Source organism: Pyxicephalus adspersus, chromosome 7 (assembly GCF_032062135.1).
Source record: "Pyxicephalus adspersus chromosome 7, UCB_Pads_2.0, whole genome shotgun sequence".
In the NCBI taxonomy this organism is placed as follows: Eukaryota; Metazoa; Chordata; class Amphibia; order Anura; family Pyxicephalidae; genus Pyxicephalus; species Pyxicephalus adspersus.
In genome coordinates, this window is record NC_092864.1 from 8,778,055 (window position 1) to 8,804,150 (window position 26,096).

Here is a 26,096-nt window from a genome sequence, read left to right on the forward strand (position 1 = left end):
ACCTGTGACGCTTTTGGAACAGAAATCTAGAAATCAGTGCAACGCTCAGGTGGTTAAAAAATGAACTGCAAATGACTCAAACTGTACTTAGTTACAATGTCTGGAGACCAAACTATTAGCTAATACACAAACTACTTGAAATGAAATGATGAAATGATTGTGCTTTCCCAGATGGCTTCTTTTTTATCATTGCAGTTTGGTATACCAGTATAAATATCGTCTGTATTCAAGGTCTGCCTAATATTATGCATACATCTGACATAATGGGTTGATGCACAATATTTTGTTTTCTATCCAGCAGTCCTTGCTCTTCACCTGACAAAGGTAATCAGCACATGTACCACTAATTACAGGTATTGAATAGGACACCCATTGCACATAGTCCATTATCAATGGAATTTACCTGACCTAAAAAAACAAGTTAGAATACCAGACACTTAACAAAGAAAGAACACAGCTATCAGTATATAAAAAATACATTTTATGAACAAATAATAATTATGCTAGGAACTGAAACAAATTGCAATCAGGTAGCTAAGTTTAGCTAAGTTTATTTTTTTTTTCTTAGAAAGGAGACCACCAGAAACGGGTCAAGGTAGATCATGACAAAAATTCCCTAAATCAGAACTAAACACTTAGCTTATGGTGTATATTTTTGTATTAGCATAAATACTGGAGTATGAATTGGGTACTTATTTTTATCCGGAAAATACTTTCACTTTCACTCCCTGGCGGTCAAATTATGTCACCATTTTTATGGCAAAAGCGGTACATGTTTTGCATAGAAATTTATTTTACATTGTAGGCCTATAACTCTTAGGCATAACTCACCTAAATATGTCCAAAATGTATTACATTTATTAATAAACTTGAACCCCCCAAGTGTTCTAATTCTGTCTATTTTCATGAAAAATGTGTTACTTTTTTTGCATTGAAATTTATTTTACATTGTAGGCATATAATTCTTTGGCATACCTAACCAAAATATCTCCAATATTTAATAAATGTAATACATTTATTGATAAACTTTAAATAAAAAATCTGTTAAAACAAGGGTACATAACAATACTAAAACCTGTAATGTAACTGTACAGTAGCATATATATTATATATATATATATATATATATATATATATATATATAATATAAATATATATAATATAAATATATATATAATATATAAAGATGTTTTTGTATTGGACACAATACAGCTATTTTGTTTTGAATCCAATACAAAATTATTTGAATTTCCTGCCGCTTCTTCCGCCTGCACCGACACATGCACTGATGTCACTGGGAAACCCAAAATATTGTTTTTGCAGTCGCTGGCTGAAGATCGAAGGAAGAAGACATGTCCCAAGGACCTGCAGTGACACCAAAGGAAGAAGGTAAGTGGGCTTTTTATGTTTCTGGCAACGCCGAGTGTGACTAGGGATTACCGCTTTTTGTAAGTAAAGTCAACTTGAGGCACACTCGGTAAACAGCTAGGGGGGTTAAAAAATACACAAAAATCTGTTAAAACAAGAGTGCACAAAATTACTGAAACCTGTAATATAACTGAATACCTGTACTGTAGCATGTATAATATATATATATATATCTATCTATATATATATATGTTTTATAATGATTACTTTGTATTTGATTCAGTACAGTTATTGTGAATTGAATCCAATACAAAATAATTTGAATTTCTGCACCTCCAGCACACACCGACACACTCACCAATGTCACCGGGATCTCCCAGAGAACGTCAGTGCACTCGCCAGTGGAAGAACAGAGGAAGAGGACGCGGCCCTAGGACGAGATCCGAGGAGCAGAATGCCTGAAGATGCCGATAGGACCAGGTAAGTGTTTTTTTTTTTAGTTTTTTAGCTACCCAAGTGTGGCTTGGGGTTACCACTTTCAGCATGTTTTTTTTTACACTGAGCCACACTCAGGCTTAGCGCTCAGAAGGGTAAGTGATGCACAGCTGGCTAAGGGGCTAGCTGTCCTGCCTTTGCAGCGCTGGGTCAAAGGTTTAAGGAGTTTGAAAGTTCTCCCTGTGTTTGTGTGGGTTTCCTCTGGGCTTACTCCTACACCCCAAAAAACACATAGCCTATGCATAATGTAACAGCCTAACATATTTTGTACTTTTGAGTTGGTTTGGGTCACTTTCTTTTAAATGATCTTTTGCACATTTTTGTTGCCTACCAAGTAGATGGCGCTGTGTCTTCATGTAAGGTGTGTAACAAACTTTCTCTCTCTCTCTCTCTCTCTCTCTCTCTCTCTCTCTCTCTCTCTCTCTCTCTCTCTCTAGCTTTTACTCCGTTTTATTACACTTTTTAATCATATTCTTGGTATTCACCCATCTACATGAAATGTTTTTTCTCAAATCAATTCAAATATTATGATTATTCATTTCACTGTATACATTATCCATACTGACCACACACAAGCATGATCTTTCGATATTTAGCGCTAACCATAGCAATTTCCCATGGAAAGCAATAAAACTATGCAAGAATTTTACATTTTGCCATTCTTTATGAAATCTAACAATCCCTTCTTGGTATTCAACATTGTCTTCTTTTTCTTTACATATTTAATTGGAACTCTGATGAACATAATTATCATTACAGTAATATGTATGGATCCGCATTTGCACACCCCAATGTATCTGCTTCTTTGTAACTTGTCCATTGCTGATATTTGTTTTACAACTGTTAATGTTCCAAAACTTCTCTACATCTTACTGTCTGGGAATAACACCATATCCTTCACACAATGCTTCACTCAGATCTATTTTTTCTATCTAGCAGGCATTGTTGAAGATATAATTATATTTATAATGGGATATGATCGATATGTTGCCATTTGTCACCCCTTAAACTATCATCAAATATTTATCAGAAAAATCTGCATTGCATTAACAATGGGCATCTGGATTTTTGCGTGTGTAAATTCATCTTTGATTACATGTTCCATCTCAAAAATGATCTTCTGCTCTTCTTTTACCATTCACCAGTTCTTCTGTGATATCAAAGCTCTCATCAACATTTCCTGCGGTGGTAATGAAATGTTTTACATGCTCATGTATGCAAATTGCTTGCTACTTGGACTTCTGCCTAGTATGTTTAACTTGATGTCATATGTAAAGATAATCAGGATAATACTTCGTATTAAATCTAAGGATGGTAGAAGTAAAGCCTTCTTCACCTGCTCATCCCACCTCACTGTCATGGTTATCTATTATGGATCAGCTGTATTGGTGTATATGATGCCACCATCAGACCGCTACAACGTACTGGAACAAATCTTAACAGTGTTTTACACCACAGTGGTCCCCATGTTGAACCCTCTCATATACAGCCTACGAAACAAAGAACTGAAGAATTCTTTAAGGAAATAATTGCCATGGTACTCATGATGCATTGGGCCTGATATATTAAATCTCTCCAAGGCTGGAGAGGACACACTTTTATCAGTGAAGCTAGGCGATCAAACAAACCTGGCATAAATCTGGTTCAGAATAGAAAACAAAAAGCACATGACTTTTAAGACATCCATTCCAGGTTTGCTGGATCACCCAGCTTCACTGATGAGAGTATGTCCTCTCCAGCCTTGGAGAGCATTCATAAATCAGCCCCAATGCACCTTAGAGACAATGCAGTCAGTCCCTTGGAATAACTTTCAATATACATTTGTGTTTTAAATTTGTGGTCTTGGAGAAAATTGTATGTCATGAATAAAAGAGAGTAATAGAAACTATACAAAATGCAGTAGTATAAGTAGTATATTTTGTCTCTTTATGTTTCCTAAATCAGCTCATAGTTTTATTTTAATTTAAGTGTAATATATATGTAACATATTAGCATACAGAACAGGAGGAATTTAGGGTTTCTACACCGGTTTTCATAATATACATAATACTTTATTGTATTTTAAATTATTACATACATACTGTATTACATATGTTGTTATACTTGTTTCATTTAAATCCAATTTCAAAACTTTTTATGGTGTTAATCTGTTTCATAAGGGATACACGTCATAAAAGAAAAACTGTATAATAAACATCTTCTCTTTGGTAAAATTCTGGCTCCATTGTTTCTTGATAATAACTTTTACTACAGAGCAACCACCTTAGCCTTATCTATATCTATATCTTATCTATAATTAGGGAAATTGAGTATATACTATTTCCAAGGCCACATTTTCAACCACTGCTAGTTAGGGAAATTGGAAAGTGAAATAAAATATTAAAGTATTCTAAAGGGGTATTCACTATTTCCAAAGCAACATTTTCTCCTACTGGTAATTAGGGAAATTGGAAAGTGAAAGAAGAAATTAAAAACATTGTAAAGACATGTACACAACTTACCAAGTCTATATTTTATCCTACTGCCTATTAAGAAATTGGGGACTTAAAAAAATTAATGATAAAGAAACAGCATTTACAAAGCCACATTTTTCCCATTTCAAATAAACTGAAAACTAAAAAAAATGATGATATATTACTTTAATTTATATATATAAAGGGGTATACAGCATGTTCCAATGTTACACTTTCTCCTAATGCTAATAAGGAGAAACAAGGAGCAAAATAAAAACAATTATTGATAAGTATAAAGAGAATACACTATGATCCAAAGCCAAATAATACTGCTATTAGGTAAATTTAGGGACTACGAATTTTTTTTATTGGACTACGAAGAGGTAAACATTATTTTCCAAAAGCCAATTTTCCACACTTCTAATTAGGAAAACTACAAACTAAAAAAAATATATAAGGAGGTATTTTTTGAAGCAACATTTTACACTAATGGTGTTTATAGAAATTGGGATTTGAAAAAAAAAGAATTATCAATTGGCATAGAACATTTTTGAACACCACATTTACTCCTGCTATTAATTAAGGAAAAAAGTTGGAATTGGAAAAAAAGTAAAAAAGAGATGTACAGTATTTTCTAAAACCACAGCAATTACTTCCAGTTACACATAGCCAATATTCTCCAATTGTTGCTAATACATTTGCTAGTTTTTCTTATAGGTTGTCCATTGATGTGTTTAAAAATGTCACCATCAGGTCGAAACAAGGCTGAGACAGCAATCCATGAGGATTGGCCAGAATTCATGAGACTGAAGACAGCGTTGTGCTTTTTGCACCTCCATGCTAGTTGTCACTGTCACCTTGAGGAGCCACTAGGGGGTGCTATGGCTTGCATAGGAGTGGGGTGAGCAAAGGCGCAGAGTTTAAGCAGTAACCAGGTCTTCTCCAGAGGCTCTGATGGTGTGGATGTTGCGCTGCTGGTTACTGCCAGGTTGCGATCCTTGGGCACACCAGGTTGGGCAGGATGAAACACGGTACCAAATCACAGAGCTGAAGAATAGTCGAGGAAGGCTGGGGTCCAGGCAAGCACAAGAAAGAGAGGTCAGGTGACAAGCCAGGAGTCAAATACCAGGGATCCAGGAGACAAACACCAGTGACATAGGGGCCACTACCGACTCAGGGAACACAGGAGACACTGGAAGCAACAAGAGGCACAGGTGACACAGGAATATTCACAGATAGACAGGAACACTAGAACAGCACAGGGAAGTTGGCTGGGAACCAAAAGATTGGACAACGAGGGATTACCACTGAATTACCCAACAGGTGTACAGGAACTAGCTCACAGAACTAGGGGTTTGGCACCAGTGGAGACACGTTGCATGAACACTAATGCAGCACGTGACTATGGTCACAAGGCTATTTCCTGATTGGCCAGCAAATTGGATGGAGTTGATAAAGCTTGGAAACAGAGGCTTGCCCAGCGTCAGAACTGCCTGCATGCGCAAGAGAGAGGTGTCTGCGTATTAATGAGGAAGAGGTAAGTGTGACAGTTACTGGTATCTGATAATACATATCTTTCATTCTATTTATTAAATCAAGTGTTACCTAATACATAAATAACAAAAAAAATACCAATATGAGCTATATAAAAGAAAAGATAAAACAAATGAAAACTACTCATGCTATACATAGTCATAAAGTCTGGGGACCAAAGTGTTAGCAAAGACACAAACTAATTGAAAAGAAATAAAATGATTGTTTCCCAGATGACTTCTCTTTATTGTATCATTGCAGTCTGATATAACAGTATAAATATCGGCTGTATTTAAGGTCTGCCTAATACTATACAAACAAGATTTTGAGAAGATGTGTTACTGCACAACATGTGTGATTGAGATGTAAATTGTAATACATACAATCTTCCCTACATGCAGTGTGTTCCCTTCACCTGGAAAAGATTATCAGCATATATAACACTAATTACAGGTATTGAACTGAACAACCATTCCAAAAAGCAAGGTAAGCGACCTGACCTAGCAAACCAAGTTAGAATAGCAAACATATAACTAAGTATGAACAAAGCCAACAATTATCTGATACATTCTGTAATACAATTCCTGGCAGAACTAATGGGGATCCAATAAACAAGTTTAAACAATTGCACCACTGGGCCTGTTTTATCAAAGTTCTACATAGATCTTTAAGGGAGAATCTAGAGGATCCAGCAAAACTGGAAATTATTTCCTAAATATTGTTCAATTTTAGGTGGCAAATCTTGGGCAAGGACAAGGAAGATAATTGAGAGGATTCTTTAAAGTGCAGTGAAACAGCAGCTGTGCAATTACAGTGATGCACCTGCACCCGCAGAACCATGCATATAAATATATTAGCAGTTTTTTTTTGTGGTCTCTTTTGAAACAGGTTAAGGGTTGCAAAGTTTTACCAAAAAGTTTTAAAGCATTTGTTGGATAATAAAGCCAAGTGTTTAAAGAATGCATTGTGTGAAATGTTTCCTCTTCTTTAGAAAAGCAGCTCAACTGTGTTAACGCTGATTGGCAACCAAACCCAACGTGCAATATGTATATACAGGTATGCCCCGGCTTAAGGACATCCGAAATACGGACGACTTCTAGATACAAACAGGGCTTCTCCACTCATTCCTGTACAAAATGGAGGCTTGGAGGGGGGAGCAGGTGGTTTGCATTACTTGCAGAAGAAATCTTTTGCTAAACGCAGCTGAAGTTGTGGATGATCTTAGGGGGGTGAGCTCGTCTGCAATATCATGTAACTTTTTAATGACCAAGACAAAATCTGCAGCTTGCTCCAGAAGTTAATGAATGTCTAGGCTCCATAAAGTTTTTTTTAATTTTGCTTTTTTTATGATTAGCTCCCAGCAAGGTTTTTATACAGTAACTGACACCGTGCTGTTTAATAATATGTTGAAACAAACATCTTTCCTAATTGCATTTATTAAAATAATCTACCTGTTCTGACTTACATACGGATTCAACTTAAGTACAAACTTACAGTCCCTATCTCGTATGTAAACTGGAGAATATCTGTATATGCATTTTGGTCATGCCAAAAGTGATATAATGCAATTGAAACATTGTTCAAAGGAATAGCTAGATTTTCATCTGAATCTGGATCTACAATCATTTTATCTGGTCATTTCTCTGAAAAGTCTCAATAAGATTCTGACATGAGAGTGTTAGCATGGTAAATATGCAGACAAAGATCGGGGTGTATTACAAAGCAAAGGATACAGCTGTATACACGGAGTGATATAAAGCTGATGTCTATTACCTGGGAGTGAAGAAGTAGTGCATATATGCGGCCTATGGTGTACTGCATTTTTAAAAATATTACTAAAAAGGGAATACATTAAAAATGATTATTTTTGGCCACCAGTAGATGGCACTGTGTCTTCATGTAAAGTGTGTAACAAACTCTCTCTCTCTCTCTCTCTCTCGCTCGCTCTCTCTCCCTCTCTCTCTCTCTCTCCCTCTCTCTCTCTCTCTCTCTCTCTCTCTCTAAAGGTCCTCAAATTTATAAATCTGCACAACATAAAAAATAAATTTGTTTTTTTTTTAATTCATCCAATTTTTTCCAAAATAGCATAGCAATATCCCATGGAAAGCAATATATCATTGTTAGAATTTAAAATTTTTCCATTCTTCATGAAAGCTGACAATCATTTCTGCTCATTCAACATTGTCTTCTTTCTCTTTACATATTTAATTGCAATTCTGGTAAACATTATTATTATCTCTGTGATATGTTTGGATCCTCATCTGCACACCCCGATGTATCTGTTTCTCTGCAACTTGTCCATTGTTGATTTATGTTTTACAACTGCTAATGTTCCAAAACTCCTCTACATTTTACTTTCTGGAGATAACACCATATCGTTCACACAATGCTCTATCCAGATGTATTTTCTCTTTCTAGCAGAAACTACTGAGGACATGGTTATATTTATAATGGGGTATGATAGGTATGTTGCCATTTGTCACCCCTTAAACTATCATCAGATATTAAACAGACAAATCTGTATAGTAATAACTATGGTTATCTGGATAGTCGGGTGTGTAAATTCAACTTTACTTACAAGTTCCATCTCAAAAATGCTCTTCTGTTCTTCTTTTACCATTCACCAGTTCTTCTGTGATGCCAAAGCCCTAATTAACATTTCCTGTGGTGGGACTGAAATGTTTTATATTGTCATGTATGCAGACTGTTTGCTACTTGGACTCGTGCCAATTATATGCAACTTGATGTCATATGGAAAGATAATCAAGGTGATTCTACATATTACGTCTAAAGATGGAAGAAGTAAAGCCTTCTCCACCTGCTCATCTCACTTCATTGTCATGATCATCTACTATGGAACCGGTACAGCTGTGTATATGACACCACCATCAGATCGCTACAACATACTAGAACAGATCTTAACAGTGTTCTATACCACAGTGGTCCCCATGTTCAACCCTCTCATATACAGGCTACGAAACAAAGAACTGAAGAATTATTTACGAAAATTTTTGGCATCGTATTGATAAAACAGTAAATCTTACAGACAATGCATCCCTGGAGTTTTTGGAAATATTCTTGAGTTTTGTTTTTATGGACTTGGAGAATGTTGTAGTATAATAATAATAATAATAATAATAATAATAATAATAATAATAATGCCTGGACTCCTCCAACACATTGTGGACAGAAGTAAAGTCCTTTTATAACCACAATGTCATCCCAGACTAATTTTATAGGCATAATATATCCATTATTATTCCTAAGCATCCCCTTCCTCAGGGAACATTAACTAACTTGAAGCAATCTAAATCTTTTTTCCAAACCCCTTCCACACATAGGCTATCTATACCAATAGATTTTTGATGTTCTTATCCCCTCCATCCAACTGTCCAATTGGAGGATGAGTAAAATATTCTATATTTTTCTGTATTTTTTTTTCTTTATTGTATTTGTTAACTTAGTTAAAATTTGCATCAGGATTGAGACTCTTTATGGAGCTTTCCTAGTTGTTTATGTATGACAAATTCAGTGGGATGTTTCTTTTTCTTTGAATGTATTTAAATAAGATTTTTATTGATTGTATACCCGCTTGATGCTAAAATACAATCAAACATTTGCCAAAAAAAATAGCTTTCTCTGTTCTTTTTATTTAATATTAATAATAATCTAGATGTTGAAAGAGTAAAGAGATACTGACAAAAGATTGTGGATCAAAGCATTATTACTCTTGCTAATGAGTAAAATCCTAAATCCTAATCCTTACTCATTCTATCCTAAACTTCTAGAGTTCCATTTATTATTCAAAAAAATGTAGGAATAAAAAAATGCACTTCCTTTCAAATAAATTTTAATTGTGTTTTATAAGTAATATAGTAAGTAACAAAAAGATACAATACAGAGTACAAAAGAGAATACAGAAACAGGTGGAAAAAGTGTAGAATGGTACATAAATATAAAACAAAGTGTCATAAAGATATAATATAATGTAGTATATACAGTATAAGTGCTTATTAGGCATTGTTCATAGATTGCAATATTCTTCAATATTTTATATTATTATCATTTATTACTCCATCTCTGGGATAATAAAATCTACTCTTGAGCTGTGTTCCCTTCCCAAGCCCCTCCTCTCTCTCTTTGCCTCCTTTTATTTTCTAGGACCTTCCCTTCCCCTTGTTTTTCACCCTATGTTTCACTCCCCACTTTTCTACAATACTTAGTCCATCCATTTACTATTACCATTTACATACTACTAAGCCAAAAAAAGCTCAGTCTCAGAGGTACTGCTATTTGTTGCATGGTTTTTGGTTCTATATAACTGAATAGGATTTGGGTCCTTCTGCTAATCTATTTAAGTGGGGAGTTGAAAAAAGTTATAAAGGGGTATACAGTATTTTCCAAGGCCATATTTCATCGTACTGCTAGTCGGGCAAATGGGGACTTGGAAAAAATGAATTTTAGGAGGTATCGGTAAGGCCACAGCAATTATTTTCAGTTACACATAGAAAACTTTCTCCCATTGTTGTTAATAAAGTTTGCCAGTTTTTACCATGGTTTGACCATTGATGTGTGCATTTTCTCATATTGCTAACTAGGGAAAATCTAGAATTTAAAAAATAGGAACAGATTTTCTCCTTCTGCTAATCTGGTTAAGTGGGGAGTTGAAAAAAGTTATAAAGCGGTATACATTATTTTGCAAGGCCGCATTTTCACCTACTGCTAATTAGGGAAGTTGGGGACTTGAAAAACAGACAACTATAAAGGGGTAAACATTATTTTCACAGCCACATTTTCCTCCTGAGAATTAGAAAAACTGAAGACTTTATTATAAAAAAGATTTATAATAAGGTATACATGATTTTACAAGAGCACATTTTATTCTTCTGCTTATTGAGAAAATCTGAGACTTATGGGGAAAATATAAGGAGGTATACAGTATTTGTCCACAGCAATTGTTTCCTGTTACACACAATGTTGCTACTAAAATTTGCTAGTTTCTCCCATATTGCGACTTTGGACATGTTTCAAGATGTCATCATTGGGTTCGAAAAAAAACTGGCAACAGAAGTAATCTGCATAAAAGGTCAACTAGGGGATTCAGAATCCAAGCTAAATTCTAAATTGAATTTCCGGTGAGTTTTAGGAGTCAGAAAAAATACCTTTCCTCTAAAGATCCACTTATAAAATTTACGACCAGACAGGTCAGTTTTTTTTTGGCAGAAAAGGATAGGAGATGTCTGATCTGCAATAAGTAGTGTTACCTTTTTGAAAGCTTCCTTTAACTGTCAAAATTGCATACACAGCTCAGTGTGATTGTCAGGATACCCAGCACATCCTGGTTTCTGCTGCAGCTGCTGGGAGTTAATAAACTCCCAGGAGCTATGTCATCCTGGCCTGACCAATCAAAATGGCCAAGTATGTTACCTGGGGGCAGGTAATTGAAACATGCAGACACGCGGTAGTGCCTGGCCCTGTGCATGGGCCGTAGTACCACCAGGATGCTCTCTCCTCGCTCTCTATTTTAGGTACATTTTAGCTACTCCTTGTTGTGCTAACCAATACTTTTATTTTAAATATTTATAATCCTCATTGTATTACCTCAATTGGAATTTCAATATTTCTACATCCTAACTACTCTTCATCAAGTCAAGTTCACATTGTTGTTACCAATTTTTTTTTTATCTTACCTTACATTATTACTATGAGATATCTTAACTCCCTTACATAATTTAATATTTTGCTCTTTTCCTAATCACTTTCTTATTTATTCAACGGAGGACCAATAGTGTGTGAATTATTCAATTCCCTTTTCTAATCACCTACTGTAGACTATAAGTCTAAACTAATATTTTCTCATACAAATTATAATAATTTAAATTATTGACAAAATCCTATCCTTCTAGCCATATATAACTATATATTTCTCACATTAACTCTCTCATTAGCCGTGCTCTATGGTTGCTTTATTACCCCTGAAGAAGTCAAAAGGGTGAAACGCGTCAGGTTAGAAACTGTGCACAAACATATTTAATCTCCCCCACCATACATGACCAGGAAGAAAAATATGTAAAATGTAAACACTTCTTAAACGAGTCAGTCAGAAAATGATCTATCTAGAGACTGGCCTATAACTCCCATCTCATCCGTGTAATGGGATCAGCCACCATTCAAAATATTAAATGTTTATGCATTGCAAAGCTTATTTGTATGTAATATTATCACTAGGTTTTTATTAATTATATATGTGACACTTTTGACCTAAAAACTCTGTTCTTTGTTTTTCATTTTGCGTTAAAAAGACATTTTATATTTTTTACTAGGCATACTGTATCTACTCTATATAAATATATAAATGGCCCATATAGAGAACTCTCCTCCCAATTATTCACTTTAAGGTCATTACAAAGCACAAGGGGGCGCTCTTTGTGTCTGGAGGAAAAGAAGTTTAATCTATGCATAAGGGAGGGATTCTTCACTGTAAGGTCTGTGAAAATGTGGAATCGCTCCCTCAAGTTTCAGCAACTACTATAGATTGCTTTAGGAAAATGCTGGATGATTTCTAGAAGCACAGAATATAACTGGGGAGTAAAGCTTTAAAGTAAAGATAACAGAGACTGCTAATCCAGGGAACATCCGATTGCATCATGGAATCAGGAAGGAATTTTTTCCCCTGTTGGAGCAAATTGTACCAGGGTTTTTTTTTTTTGCCTTCTTCTGGATCAACTAGGGTTTTATATCTGGGATATGTTTATTTCCCTAGTGGTTGGACCTGATGAACTTATGTCTTTTTTCAACCTGACCTACTTTGTAACTATGTAAAAAAAATATGAAAATATGAATTATAAAGGGGAATTCACTATTTCAAAAACCACATTTTCTTTGACTGCTAATTGGTGGAATTGGGAGAGGAAGGAACTTTAAAAGAATTGCTAAAAGATAAACAGTATGTTTCCAAATCCACATTGTTTCCCACTTCTACCTATGGAAACTGACTACTAAAGAAAGAGTTTTCTTTAATTTTCCAAGGCCATGTTGTAAAAAGGATAAAGAGGTGTCCAGTCATTTCTTAGTAATTTCCAAGCAATTAGTTCACATAGGCAATATTTTCCCTATATTGCTAATACATTTTACCAGTTTTCTCATAGTTTGATTATTTGATCGTTGACGTGTTTCAAAATGTCAACATCAGTTGGAATAAGTCTGGCATAGTAATCCATGAGGATTGGCCAGGATCCATGAGACTGAAGACAAAATTGTCCTTTGCATCTTCATGCTAGCTCTCACCGGTATCTGATAATACAGTAAGTATATTATTTTTGCAGATTTTTTAATGATGAGCCTGTACCTTTCATTCTGTTTTACTAAATCAAAAGTAAAAAAAATGCATAGCTACCATAACAATAAAATTAAAGATTGAACAACTGCAAACTATTCAAGCTGTACTTAGTTGCACTTAGATATAATGCCTGGGGATCAAAGTGTTAGCTGAGACACAAACTACTTGAAGAGAAATGATGAAATGATCGTGGTTTCCCAGATGGCTTCTCTTTATTTTATTATTGCAGTCTGATATAACAGTATAAATATCGGCTGTATTCAGGGACTGCTTAATGTTATACATACATCTGTCAAGATGGGTAGCTGTACAACATGTGTGGTTTAGCTGTAATGTTGTACTGCGGACAATCCTCTATACATCTCCAGCAATCTGTGCTCTTCACCTGGAATAGATTATCAGTACAAGTAACATAGTAGTTACTGATCAGAACACCCATTGCAAAAAATCCATCATCAAGGTAAGTGACCTGACCTATCGAACCAAGTTAGAATAGCAGAAAATTAACGTAAGTATGAACATTGGGCCTTTCAGGACTGAAATCAACCCAGACCACATCCCAATATACCACTAGCACTCAGTATTGATGTAAGTTTTATTAGTGTGATATATTATTGTTATAATAAATATTGCTTGAACATGATAACACTTTATCTAAAATACATAAAGATTATAAATTTATACTTGGAGCCAATGTTCTTAAAAAAGTGATTGTTATTTGTAGATCTCCTCTTCCTGAGGAAGCGGACGTAGGATCCGCGAAACGCGTATACGTTTTGGAATACCTTAGTAGGTATTAGTAGAGTGCTTCATTTTAAATAAGTATTTGATTTTGTATATTATATTTTTTATATATGATTTACACATAAAGCTCAATGTGGTTTTAAACTTCTTTGTCGATTAACTATATATGCATGACCTTAAATGTCCCCAAAAAACCTGGTTTACCTTGGGGAAACTTTGTTGTTCTGTGCATTTGTAAGAATAAACCCAGCCAAAAAGTATCTGATGCATTCTGTTATAGAATTCCTGGCAGAAGTAATGTAAATTTCTACAAACAAGTTGAAAAAACTGCACCACTGGGCCTGATTTATTAAAGTTCTTCAAGACTGGAGAAAATGGATCATTTTGAGATAATCTAGAGGATCCAGCAAACCTGGCATGGATTTTTCAAATATTGGTATGGGTTTTAATACTTAGCCAGGTCAAGGAAGATAATGGTGAGGATTCTTTAATGTTCACAGAAAGAACCATGCACATAACTATAATATCTGCTTTTCAATAATCTTTGTGTTCTCCTATGACACATATTTAAACAATCTGTTTAAACAATTTATTGTGTGAACAGTTAGTTTCCCCTTTTTTAGTAAAGCAGCTCAACACACCACTTCTGCTGTAAAACCTGTAACGTTGGTTGTGAAGAATATATATACTACCTGACTTGGGAGTATCACATAGCAAAGTTAAATAAAAAGGCATACAGATGCACCCATGGAGTAATATCCAGCACCTGTCTATTATCTGGGGTTGGGAGCAATATTGTGCATATGCAGCGAGGATATACTGTGCAGGCACCCACTGCAAACTTTAGGCATAACTGCCCATTGATTTAGATGGAAGGTAATATAGGAGAATTTTGTTCACTTATAGCTATCTGTTTTGCTGTATATACTCGAATATAATCCAAGGTAGTTATTTTTACCTAAGAAAACAGGAAAAGCTTTGATTTGAGTATAAAGCTAGGACACAAATTGTGGCCATCACTAGAAAAGCTAGTAAAATAAAAGTAAAAATCCATGGTGTGTTATGTTTAAAACATTGCTGCATCTTCATCTAACAAACCCTCACTCTCTTTATTTACACACACATATATATGTATTACCTTTTTTTATTAGATTATTAGATTTTTTATTAGTCATTTCATTATTCATTTCAGCTTTAGTTTTAACTATTTCTTTTACAATTTTAAACCACAATTATGATATCTACACAATTATATAAAATGGCTTTTCTCAAACCAGTCTATACCTTATGATTAATTATTTCACTGTGTATATTTATCCATACTGTCTTCACACTGTCCTGGTCTTTAGATATTTATGTTTTCAAATAATAATAAAAAAATTAAGATTGTCTAACATCACTTGAGCTTTTAGAGATGCAGTTTTAGAGATGGCAGCCCATATTTTAGCATTATCTTTTTATTGTTTTGGTACAGATATACATCCGGAAAGGGAGGGTAACTTAAAAACTGGATTTGAAGCATTGATTTCTCATCCACTTGGATCTGGGATGTTGGCAGTGAGGACTGATTTCTGACTACCGTGCATTTTACATGTATAATCCTAAAGTAAATTCATTATCAAAATTATAATTCTACAGCAGAAAATCTTGCAAAATAGTACAACATATTCCAATGGAAAGCAATACATCTATGTTAGAATTTCATATTTTGCCTTTCTTCATGAAAGCTCACAATAAACTGTACATATTCAACATGGTCTTCTTTTTCCTAATCTTCTTTCTTGATATTCTGGTGAACATAATTATCATTACAGTGATATGTTTGGATCTCCATTTGCACAGCCCGATTTATCTGTTTCTATGTAATTTGTCCATTGTTGATATATGTTATACAACTGCTAATATTCCAAAACTCCTTTACATCTTACTCTGGGACACAGATTTCCCCCATGTGCTTTCACATACATGTGTGACCTATCTTCAAGGAATATATACTGCCAAGTAAATTGTGTTCAACCTCACTAAACCTAGCGTCACCCCTGAAAAAGCCTAAATTGGGCGAAACGCGTCGGGTAATTAACTTACTTATGTGACACAATTGTTAATATGCTGTATATTCCTGTTAGAAGCTCATTGCCTAGAGCCCTTGAAAGGCCTACACAGGAATGATCCAGATTTTTTCCTCCATTCATTTCAAAGTATGAATTTGTGATATGTATTATGAGAGTTAATCATTAATACAACTTATCGTTTGCCAAAAAAAACCCTTCTCTACGCTTCATTTTTCTACTGATTATCCCCAGGGTTGGCAACAAGGCTCAGCTTAGGGCCTATACTCACTTTAGTCCCACCAGATAAATACCTCTAAACTCTAGTTTCATTTAACTTTTTCTAAAGAAGAATAGTATTACAATATGACACGGAAAGCAAACTATATATTATATATATATATATGTATATATATATATATATATATGCTAGAAATTCATATTTTGCCATTCTTCCTGAATACTAACAATGAAAGTTCATAATCAACACTGTCTTCTTTTTTTATCTATTTATTTGGAATTCTAGTAATTCACATTTTTAATATAGTGATTTGATTATTTGGATCTCCGGATGCACACCCTTATGTATCTTTTTCTCTGCAACCTGTGCATTAATAGTATAATATATACAACTATTATTTAAAAATTCCTCTACATCTTATTCTGTGGATATAACACTGTATAATTCATGCAATTCCTTATTCAGATGTATTTTGTCTATTTAGCAGGGAACATGATTGTATACATAATTGCGTATGATCGCTATTTTGCGATTTATCACCCTTTAGCGTATTATACTCATCCAAAAAATCTGCACATTTTTAAAAAATGAATACCTGAATCTGACCCTCCACCCCCAATCTATTGTACTCTTCACCTATAGCAAGCCCCCACTCAGCTTCGGGAGACTGGTTGCTTTTCCCAGCACACAATTGCCCCCAGTGCACAAGGAATGGTGTCTGGGGAAGGACTGACAGTATATCTGGTTTTCTTACTCACTGGAGATAATACCATATCCTTCACACAATGCTTTACCCAGATGTACTTTTTTTTTTAAAGCGGGCACTATTGAAGACATGTTTATATTTATAATGGGGTATGATCGATATGTTGCCATTTGTCACCCCTTAAACTATCATCAGATATTTAACAAAAAAATCTGTATAGCGTTAACGATGGGTATCTGGATTGATGATTCTCCATCTCAAAAATGTTCTTCTGTTCTTCTCTAACCATTCACCATTTTTTTTGTGATGCCAAAGCTTTGGTCAACATTTCCTGTGGTGGTAATGAAATGTTTTACATTGTCATGTATGAAAACTTCTTGCTCCTTGGACTTTTGCCAGCAACTTGATGTCCTATGTAAAGATAATCAGGGTGGTACTACATATTACATCCAAGGATGGCAGAAGTAAAGTCTTCTCTACCTGCTCATCCCACCTCACCGTCATAGTCATCTACTATGGATCAGGTCTAGCTGTGTATATGATGCCACCATCAGATCGCTACAATGTACCCGAACAGATCCTAACAGTGTTCTACACCGCAGTGGTCCCCGTGTTGAACCCTCTCATTTACAGCCTAAGAAATAAAGAACTAAGGAACTCTACGTGGAAATTATTGGCATGGCACTTATAATACAATGCATCTTGTAGACAATGCTTCCCTATGGTCTTTATATTCATTCTCAATATAAATTAGTATTTTTTGTTCATGGTCTTGGACAACATTGCATGTCATAAAAAAATGAAAGAGACAAAGCTCAGCTCACAAACTGCAGACATATTGTTTATATATGTATACAACATTAGCACATACTTAAGGGGAAGGGTAAGAAACCCGGATTTTTTTGCTCTTTGGTGTGTTATAGAATTGCGGTGTGTTAGCATGGAAAACTAAAGAAATTGAAGCTTGATAATGTCTTGTTCATTTATTTTATGCATGTTTGTCTGCTTATAGTTATCTATTAAAATCCAATTCCAACAAGTTTAGGGGTAAAACTGATTTCACCAGGGATGTGGATCAAAACGTTTGATGACCTTACCTACTTGGGTGTGGGAACTTAGCAGTGACTGATTTCTGTAATTTTGTCAGGAGTAAAGCTGCTTTTATCAGGGAAACAGGTCATAAAAAACTTCTTCTATTTGGTAAAAGTCAGGCACCATTGTTTCTCTATAATACCTTCAACCACGGAGCAGGATGTGGGGAAAAAGCACCGTCCTCAACTATTCCACTATTAGGAGAAGTTATAGTATGACATAATATGGACATATAGACAAGAAAGCAGGCCACACACCCACTGCCCTACTTTCAACTGCCAACCAGGCTTAATATTTGAAAACGTTTCTGGTATCCATAATACCTTGCTTTTTCTTTTAATGTTTTGAATTTAATAAGTACAGCTTTAAGGCATCCCCAAGCATGTCACTTGAAGGATATGTGTATTTCTACAAGTGTACTGTGCACATACTAGTTTTTATCCAAGGAAAAGGAAAAAGCATACTTCCCATTGATTTAGGACAAAAACTCATTGTGAATCGAAGCACTGCGCTGTTAATGAGTACAAATTCTGATGCAAACTAATACCTCCCCACCTGTGTCTAAAGGCACATCTTGCTGTTAACTTTAATGTGAAAATCACAATTTTTTTAAAGAATTAATTAATGATCATTTTGAGCTTTTACTAAACTTTTTTCTAAAAATGTATTACCTGTGTTGCCTTTGATTGTTTTTCCTCACTAATTGTTTGGCAATACAATTGTTCCCATGATAGTAAGTGATAGGGGGGAGGAAAGGAAAAAATATTGTGGGTTCTAATGTTTCCTCACATTAACTAAAAAAACTGGCCCAGAAAAATTATAATAATATTAGCCCTCAAAAAAGTCCATGTTCTCAACATGCTTATAAACTCTAAACATTCTGGCCATAAAAATTAAAACTTTAGAACTTAATAAAAGTTTCAATACATAATATGACTGCTTTATTTGTATTTCCTTGGCAATGAAATGGTAAATAATGTATAATAAACAGTCAGTGAAAACTTACAAATCATAGTTAAATACTAACAGTTGGAAAAGCAGCAAGAATCTTGTGTAAAGTTCCTAATCGGTGATCTGCAATTGAAATGCTTATTGAGTTTGCGTAAAAGAATTATAAAGAGGTATACAATATTTTCAAAGACTGCATTTTCCCCTACTGCTAAGTAAGGAAACTGGTAAGTAAAATACAAAATATAATATTTTTATAAAGAGGTTTACAATATTTCCAAGGCTTTATTTCTCATATTATAATTATGGAAATTGAGAAAAGAAAGAAAAAATGAAAAGAAGGGGTATACATAAAAACAAATGGGGTATGCACTGTTTTCCAAGGCCACGTTTTCTCATACTGCTAATCAAGGACCTGAAAAAATAGAAATATAAAGAAGTAAATAGTAATTACCAAAGCCAAAGCCTTACTTCAAATTAGAGTCACTGAGGATTGGAGAAAATATACAAACAGGTATACTGTATTATCCAAGGCCACATTTTCTCCTACTACTAATTAAAACCAGGTAAATAGCCAAGGACACATTAGTTATTTCCAGCTACACACGGATTTTTCTTTTATTATTACTAATAAAGTTTGTAATTTTTCCTATAGTTTGACCATTGACATGTTTGAAGATGTCATCATTGGCTCTATAATAAGACTGGCAACAGAAATAAGCCAAAAGAGTCCAGCAGCCACTAGTGGGTCCTCAACTCAAACTGAACATGAGTCTAGAACTAAAATTCACTAAACTAAAAGTAAAGAAATCTCTGCAAAAATTGTTGACATAATACTAAGAAAACAATGTTTGCTACAAATCCTGCCATTGGTTCTATACATATTGGGGTTTTTAGTTTGTGCCTCTATGTTGGTAGCAGTAGCTTGGACTATATTTGGTCTGATTTACTTCCTTCCTTCCTCTGTTGAGGCTTGTTGTTTGAAACAAGTTCCCAATTTATCCAACCAATGAAATAATAGGATTGCAATGTATAGGAGGTCTTTTTTGCTGATGCAAATAAATGGGAAGGGCGTAAGAAACACAAGAACATTACTTAGCTAAAATAGAAAGAATTCTCTTGTGATGTTAGCTTAAGGATGGAGATGTGGTACTGAGTATTGGTCTTTTTTCTATCTAAAGGGTTTATGTAACCACCATGTTTCAATACAATGAATAAAATGAATCAGTGAATGATTTACAACTTTTTATTATTATTATTATTATTATTATTAATATTACTAATAATAGTATTGTTACACAGTCATTTTATGTGCCAAAATATTATGCAACACTGCACATTAGATAGAGAGTGCAAATGACAGACAGATACAGACAGTGACACAGGAGAGGACCCTGCCCAGAAAAGCTTACAATCTAAGAGGTGGGGGAAGTATAACACATTAGGAGGGGATATGGAATGGTGGGAAGTAGTGAGGGTTTAGGAGACAGAAGAAGACGGGTAGGTGAGATTGAAGCGTTGGGTTTTGAGGGCTCTTTTAAATGAGCAGAAAGTAGGAGCAAGCTGAATAGGATGAGGAAGACCATTCCAGAGATCCGGGGCAGCTCTAGAAAAGTCTTGGAGCCGTGCGTGTGATGAGGTTATGAGTGAGGAAGTCGTTAGTAAGTCATTGGAGGAGAGAAGAGAGTGGCTGGGGGAGTATTTTTCTATCAGGTCAGAAATGTAAGTGGGACAAGAACTGTGGAGGGATTTGAAGCCAGAGCACAGAAGATGAATTTGATTCCATGGTGAAATGGAAGCCAATGAAGAGAACTACATGCAGTGGAATGTTTAGAGGAGTTTTTGTTCAAATACTGTATATTCACAATTGACAAACTTTCTGAAGATTCTGTAAGACTACTGTTGCCCGAGGCCAGGCTGTAGAATTCCCTTACACACCTACAACTATGGCCCTGATTTATTAAAGCTCTCCAAGGCCGGAGAGGATACACTTTCATCAGTGAAGCTGGGTGATCCAGCAAACATAGAATGGATATGGTCCAGAAAAGAAAATATTTGCTAACAAATTCCCTATGACTTTAAGGAAATCAATACCATTACCCAGCTTCACTGATGAAAGTGTATCCTCTCCGGCCTTGGAGAGCTTTAATAAGTCAGGGCCTATATAGTGGAGTTGGTGGGTATGTGTGTAGTAGGTAGGGAGTGAATCCCAAGGTTACCTTACATCTTACATCACAGATTGTAAGCTCTTTTGGCCAGGGTTTTCTCCTCCATTGGTGTTATTTGTATTTGTCATTTGCAACCACTATGAACAGCACTGTGTAATGTAATGATACAATTTATCTGCCTTTAGGCCTATAAATGTACATTAAAATATCACTAAATGCAATCTTCAGTTGTTACTGATTCCCAAATGTTGTAAATTTCACATCTATATTTATCAAAGCTCTCATCAACATTTCCTGCGGTGGTAATGAAATGTTTTACATGCTCATGTATGCAAATTGCTTGCTACTTGGACTTCTGCCTAGTATGTTTAACTTGATGTCATATGTAAAGATAATCAGGATAATACTTCGTATTAAATCTAAGGATGGTAGAAGTAAAGCCTTCTGCACCTGCTCATCCCATCTCACTGTCATGGCCATCTTCTATGGATCAGGTGTATCTGTGTATATGATACCACCATCAGACCGCTACAACGTACTGGAACAAATCTTAACAGTGTTTTACACCACAATGGTCCCTATGTTGAACCCTCTCATATACAGCCTACGAAACAAAGAACTGAAGAATTCTTTAAGGAAATTATTGACATGGTACTAATGATGCAATGGGCCTGATATATTAAATCTCTCCAAGGCTGGAGAGGACACACTTTTATCAGTGAAGCTAGGCGATCAAACAAACCTGGAATAAATCTGGTTCAGAATAGAAAACATTTGCTAACAAAAAGCACATGACTTTTAAGAAATCCATTCCAGGTTTGCTGGATGACCCAGCTTCACTGATGAGAGTATATCCTCTCCAGCCTTGGAGAGCTTTCATAATTCAGCCCTAATGTACCTTAGAGACAATGCAGTCAGTTCCTTGGAATAACTTTCAATATACATTTGTGTTTTACATTTGTGGTCTTGTAGAAAATTGTATGTCATGAATAAAAGAGAGTAATCGAAACTATACAAAATGCAGTAGTATAAGTATTATATTTTGTCTCTTTATGTTTCCTAAATCAGCTCATAGTTTTATTTTAATTTAAGTGTAATATATATGTAACATATTAGCATACAGAACAGGAGGAATTTAAGGTTTATACACGGGTTTTCATATTATTCATAATACTTATATTCATATTATACATAATATTGTATTTTAAATTAATACATACATGTTATATTACATATGTTGTTATAATGGTTGCATTGAAATCCAATTTCAACACTTTTTATGGTGAAGCTGCTTCATCAGGGATACAGGACATAAAAGAAAAACTGTATAATAAACATCTTATCTTTGGTAAAATTCAGGTTCCATTGTTTCTTTATAATAACTTTGACTACAGAGCAACCACCTTAGCCTTATCTATATTTCAGAATATGTGTGGCACACAAAGAATTATATATTTTTTAATCAAATACCACACAAGTAACAACACAGCAGCACAACATGATAAAAATGTTAAACTTAAAAAAAGGTATATAGTATTTTACAGGGCCAAATTTTTTTTCTCATTGTTAATTAAGGAAATTGAAATTGGGCTTAAAAATTTATAAAGATTCATATAGTATTTTCCAAGATCACAGCCTCTCACCACTAATTAGGAAAATTGAGTATATACTATTTCCAAGGCCACATTTTCAACTACTGCTAAATGAGGAAATTGGAAAGTGAAATAAAATATAAAAGTATCCTAAAGGGGTATACACTATTTCCAAACCAACGTTTCTCAACGTAAGCTTCCTCGGGACTGGTATATCAAACTATAACAACAACAGAAAGAGTTTTATAAATAGATATCCCATGGTTTTACAAATCGCAGAATATACATTCTTTTCATGCACTTTTATCACATCTACCAAGTATTAAAACCAACAGAAATAGCCACAACTACAAGACGGCAAATTCAAAGGGAAGAGCAGACCAGGCATTGCCGATACCCACCATCAACCCAACATCTCTGTATGTAAATATTTGGGAGGGTCATAATATAAGGTCTTTTTTCAGCGCTTGCCCACTGAATAGTTATAGTTAATATTAAAAAAACATTTTAAAAACCCTAACCTTTGTGACACATTGGGCCTGATTTATTAAAGGTCTCCAAGGCTGGAGAGAATACACTTTGATCAGTGAAGCTGGGTGGTCCAGCAAACCTGGAATGGATTTCTAAAAATTCATTATCTGTTAGCAAATGTTTTCTGGTTCATCCAGCTACCCTGAGTAAAGTGTATTCTCCCCAGCCTTGGAAAGCTTTCAAGAATCAGAGCAATTCTATCAAATTTCTTCTGACTGTCTTAATGATAAGCCTATATGTCTCACTTTGTTTATCTAGATCAAAAGTTAAAAAATACATAAACACCATAATAATAAAAAAACAATATAAATTATATTATAAAAAATGAACTGCAAATGACTCAAACTGTACTTAGCTACAATGTCTGGAGACCAAAGTATTAGCTATTACACAAACTACTTGAAATGAAATGATGAAATGATTGTGGTTTCCCAGATGGCTTCTCTTTTTATCATTGCAGTTTGGTATAACAGTATAAATATCGGCTGTATTCAAGGTCTGCCTAATATTATGCATACATCTGACATAATGGGTTGATGCACAATATTTTTTTTCTATCCAGCAATCCTTGCTCTTCACCTGCCAAAGGTAATCAGCACATGTACCACTAATTACAGGTATTGAATAGGACACCCATTGCACATAGTCCATTATCAATGTAATTTACCTGACCTAAGAAAACAAGGTAGAATACCAGACACTTAACAAAGAAAGAACACAGCTAACAGGTATAGAATACATTTTATTACAAAAATAATAATTCTGCTAAGAACTGAAACAAATTGCAACCAGGTAGCTAAGTTTAGCTAAGGTTATTTTTTTTCCAGAAGGGAGAGCACCAGAAACGGGTCAAGGTAGATAATGAGAAAAATTCCCTAAATCAGAACTAAACACTTTTTTTAAATAATTGCAATCATATAAGATTTTTTTATTGAAAAGGGAGAGGTGATATCCCTTCTGCAATAAAATAACCTAATATGTCTGATCTCAATTTTTTAAATTTACTGACCTGGTTCCATTGTAGGGTGCCATCGTCTTCTTTCTGGAGTTCCTAGTAGTCACACGGCCTGTACTTCTGCAATAAAGCTGCGCCTGATTACAGATTTTGAAAGGTTAACTTTAGATCCACTTTAAGATTCAGTTAAATTGCAACTTTACAATTACATTTATGTGCATGTATCCCCAGAATGAACAAAGTACATAACTATAATAGCATATCTGCTTTCAAAAATACACTGTGTAGTCTGCTGTGACACAGTTGCGAAAGTTGCGAAAGTTTTTTTAGCATTGTAACATTTTTAAAGCATTGTTGGATAATTCAAATGAATATTTAACATTCCATTGTGTGAAAAGTTTCATTTTCTTTAATGAAGCAGCTGGAAGCCAATACCTTTATATAGTTTATATATCTATACACCTTCTGATTACACCAAATGTATTTCAATGCAACTAAAACACCAGAAATAGATAGATCTTCATCTGAATCCAGATCTAATAAATAAATATATCAGTCGTTTCACTGAAAAACTGAATACAGATTCTGATCTGCAAGTAATTATAAGCATACCCATCTGTTAAGATAGTAAGATAGACGTCTATCACATTAGCGCAGCACTATGCACACATGGCTTATGGTGTATATTTTTGTATTACCATAAATACTGGAGTATGAATTGGGTCCTTATTTCCGCCCGCACCGACACATGCACTGACGTCACCGGGAAACCCCGGAGATTGTCTCTGCAGTCGCTGCCTGAAGATCGACGGAAGAAGACGTGTCCCAAGGTCCTGCAGGGATAAGCACGCCGTTGAGAGATGCCAAAGGAAGAAGGTAAGTGTTTTTTTTATGTTTTTAGCGAATCACACTCGGGTACACAGCTAGGTGGGTTAAAAAAAACACAAAAATCTGTTAAAACAAGAATGCACAAAAGTATAAGTTGAATACACTATTTCCATGGCCACATTTTCTCCTACTGGTGAACTTGGTGAGGGAAAGAAGATATATAAGAATTTCAAAAGGAGTATACACTATGATCCAAAGCCAAATATTACTGCTAATTAGGTAAATTTGGGAACTACTACTAATTTTTTTTATTGAATTATGAAGAGGTAAACATTATTTTCCAAAGCCAATTTTCCACACTCCTAATTAGGAAAACTACAAACCAGAAAAAAAAATATAAAGAGGTATTTTTTGAAAGGCATTTTACACTAATGCTTTTTATGGAAATTAGGGATTTGAAAAAAAAAGAATTATAAAGTGGTATAGAGCATTTTTGAAGACCACATTTACTCCTGCTATTAATTAAGGAGAAAAGTTAGAAGCAGAGTCTAAGCAGTAACCAGGTCTTCTCCAGAGCCTCTAATGGTGAGGATGTTGCGCTGCTGGTTACTGCCAGGTTGCCATCCTTGGGCACACTAGGTTGGGCAGGATGAAACACGGTACCAAATCACAGAGCTGAAGAATAGTCGAGGAAGGCTGGGGTCCAGGCAAGCAGCAAGAAAGAGAGGTCAGGTGACAAGCCAGGGGTCAAATACCAGGGATCCAGTAGACAAAAACCAGTGACACAGGGGCCACTGCAGACACAGGGAACACAGGAGACACTGGAAGCAACAAGAGGCACAGGTGACACAGGAATATTCACAGATAGACAGGAACACTGGAACAGCACAGGGAAGTTGGCTGGGAACCAACATACTGGACAACGAGGGGTTAACACAGGAGCTGGACAGGTAGAATACCAGACACTTAACAAAGAAAGAACACAGCTAACAGGTATAGAATACATTTTATTACAAAAATAATAATTCTGCTAAGAACTGAAACAAATTGCAACC

General features: G+C 35.0%; 1 protein-coding gene across 1 annotated transcript; it reads left to right on the forward strand.

The window, feature by feature from the left end:
- Positions 1-2,431: 2,431 nt before the first annotated feature.
- Positions 2,432-3,392, forward strand: LOC140334735 (olfactory receptor 1M1-like). Its single transcript, XM_072416975.1, has one exon. It carries the CDS (start codon positions 2,481-2,483, stop codon positions 3,390-3,392), a length of 912 nt encoding a protein of 303 aa, XP_072273076.1. The 5' UTR covers positions 2,432-2,480.
- Positions 3,393-26,096: the final 22,704 nt, after the last annotated feature.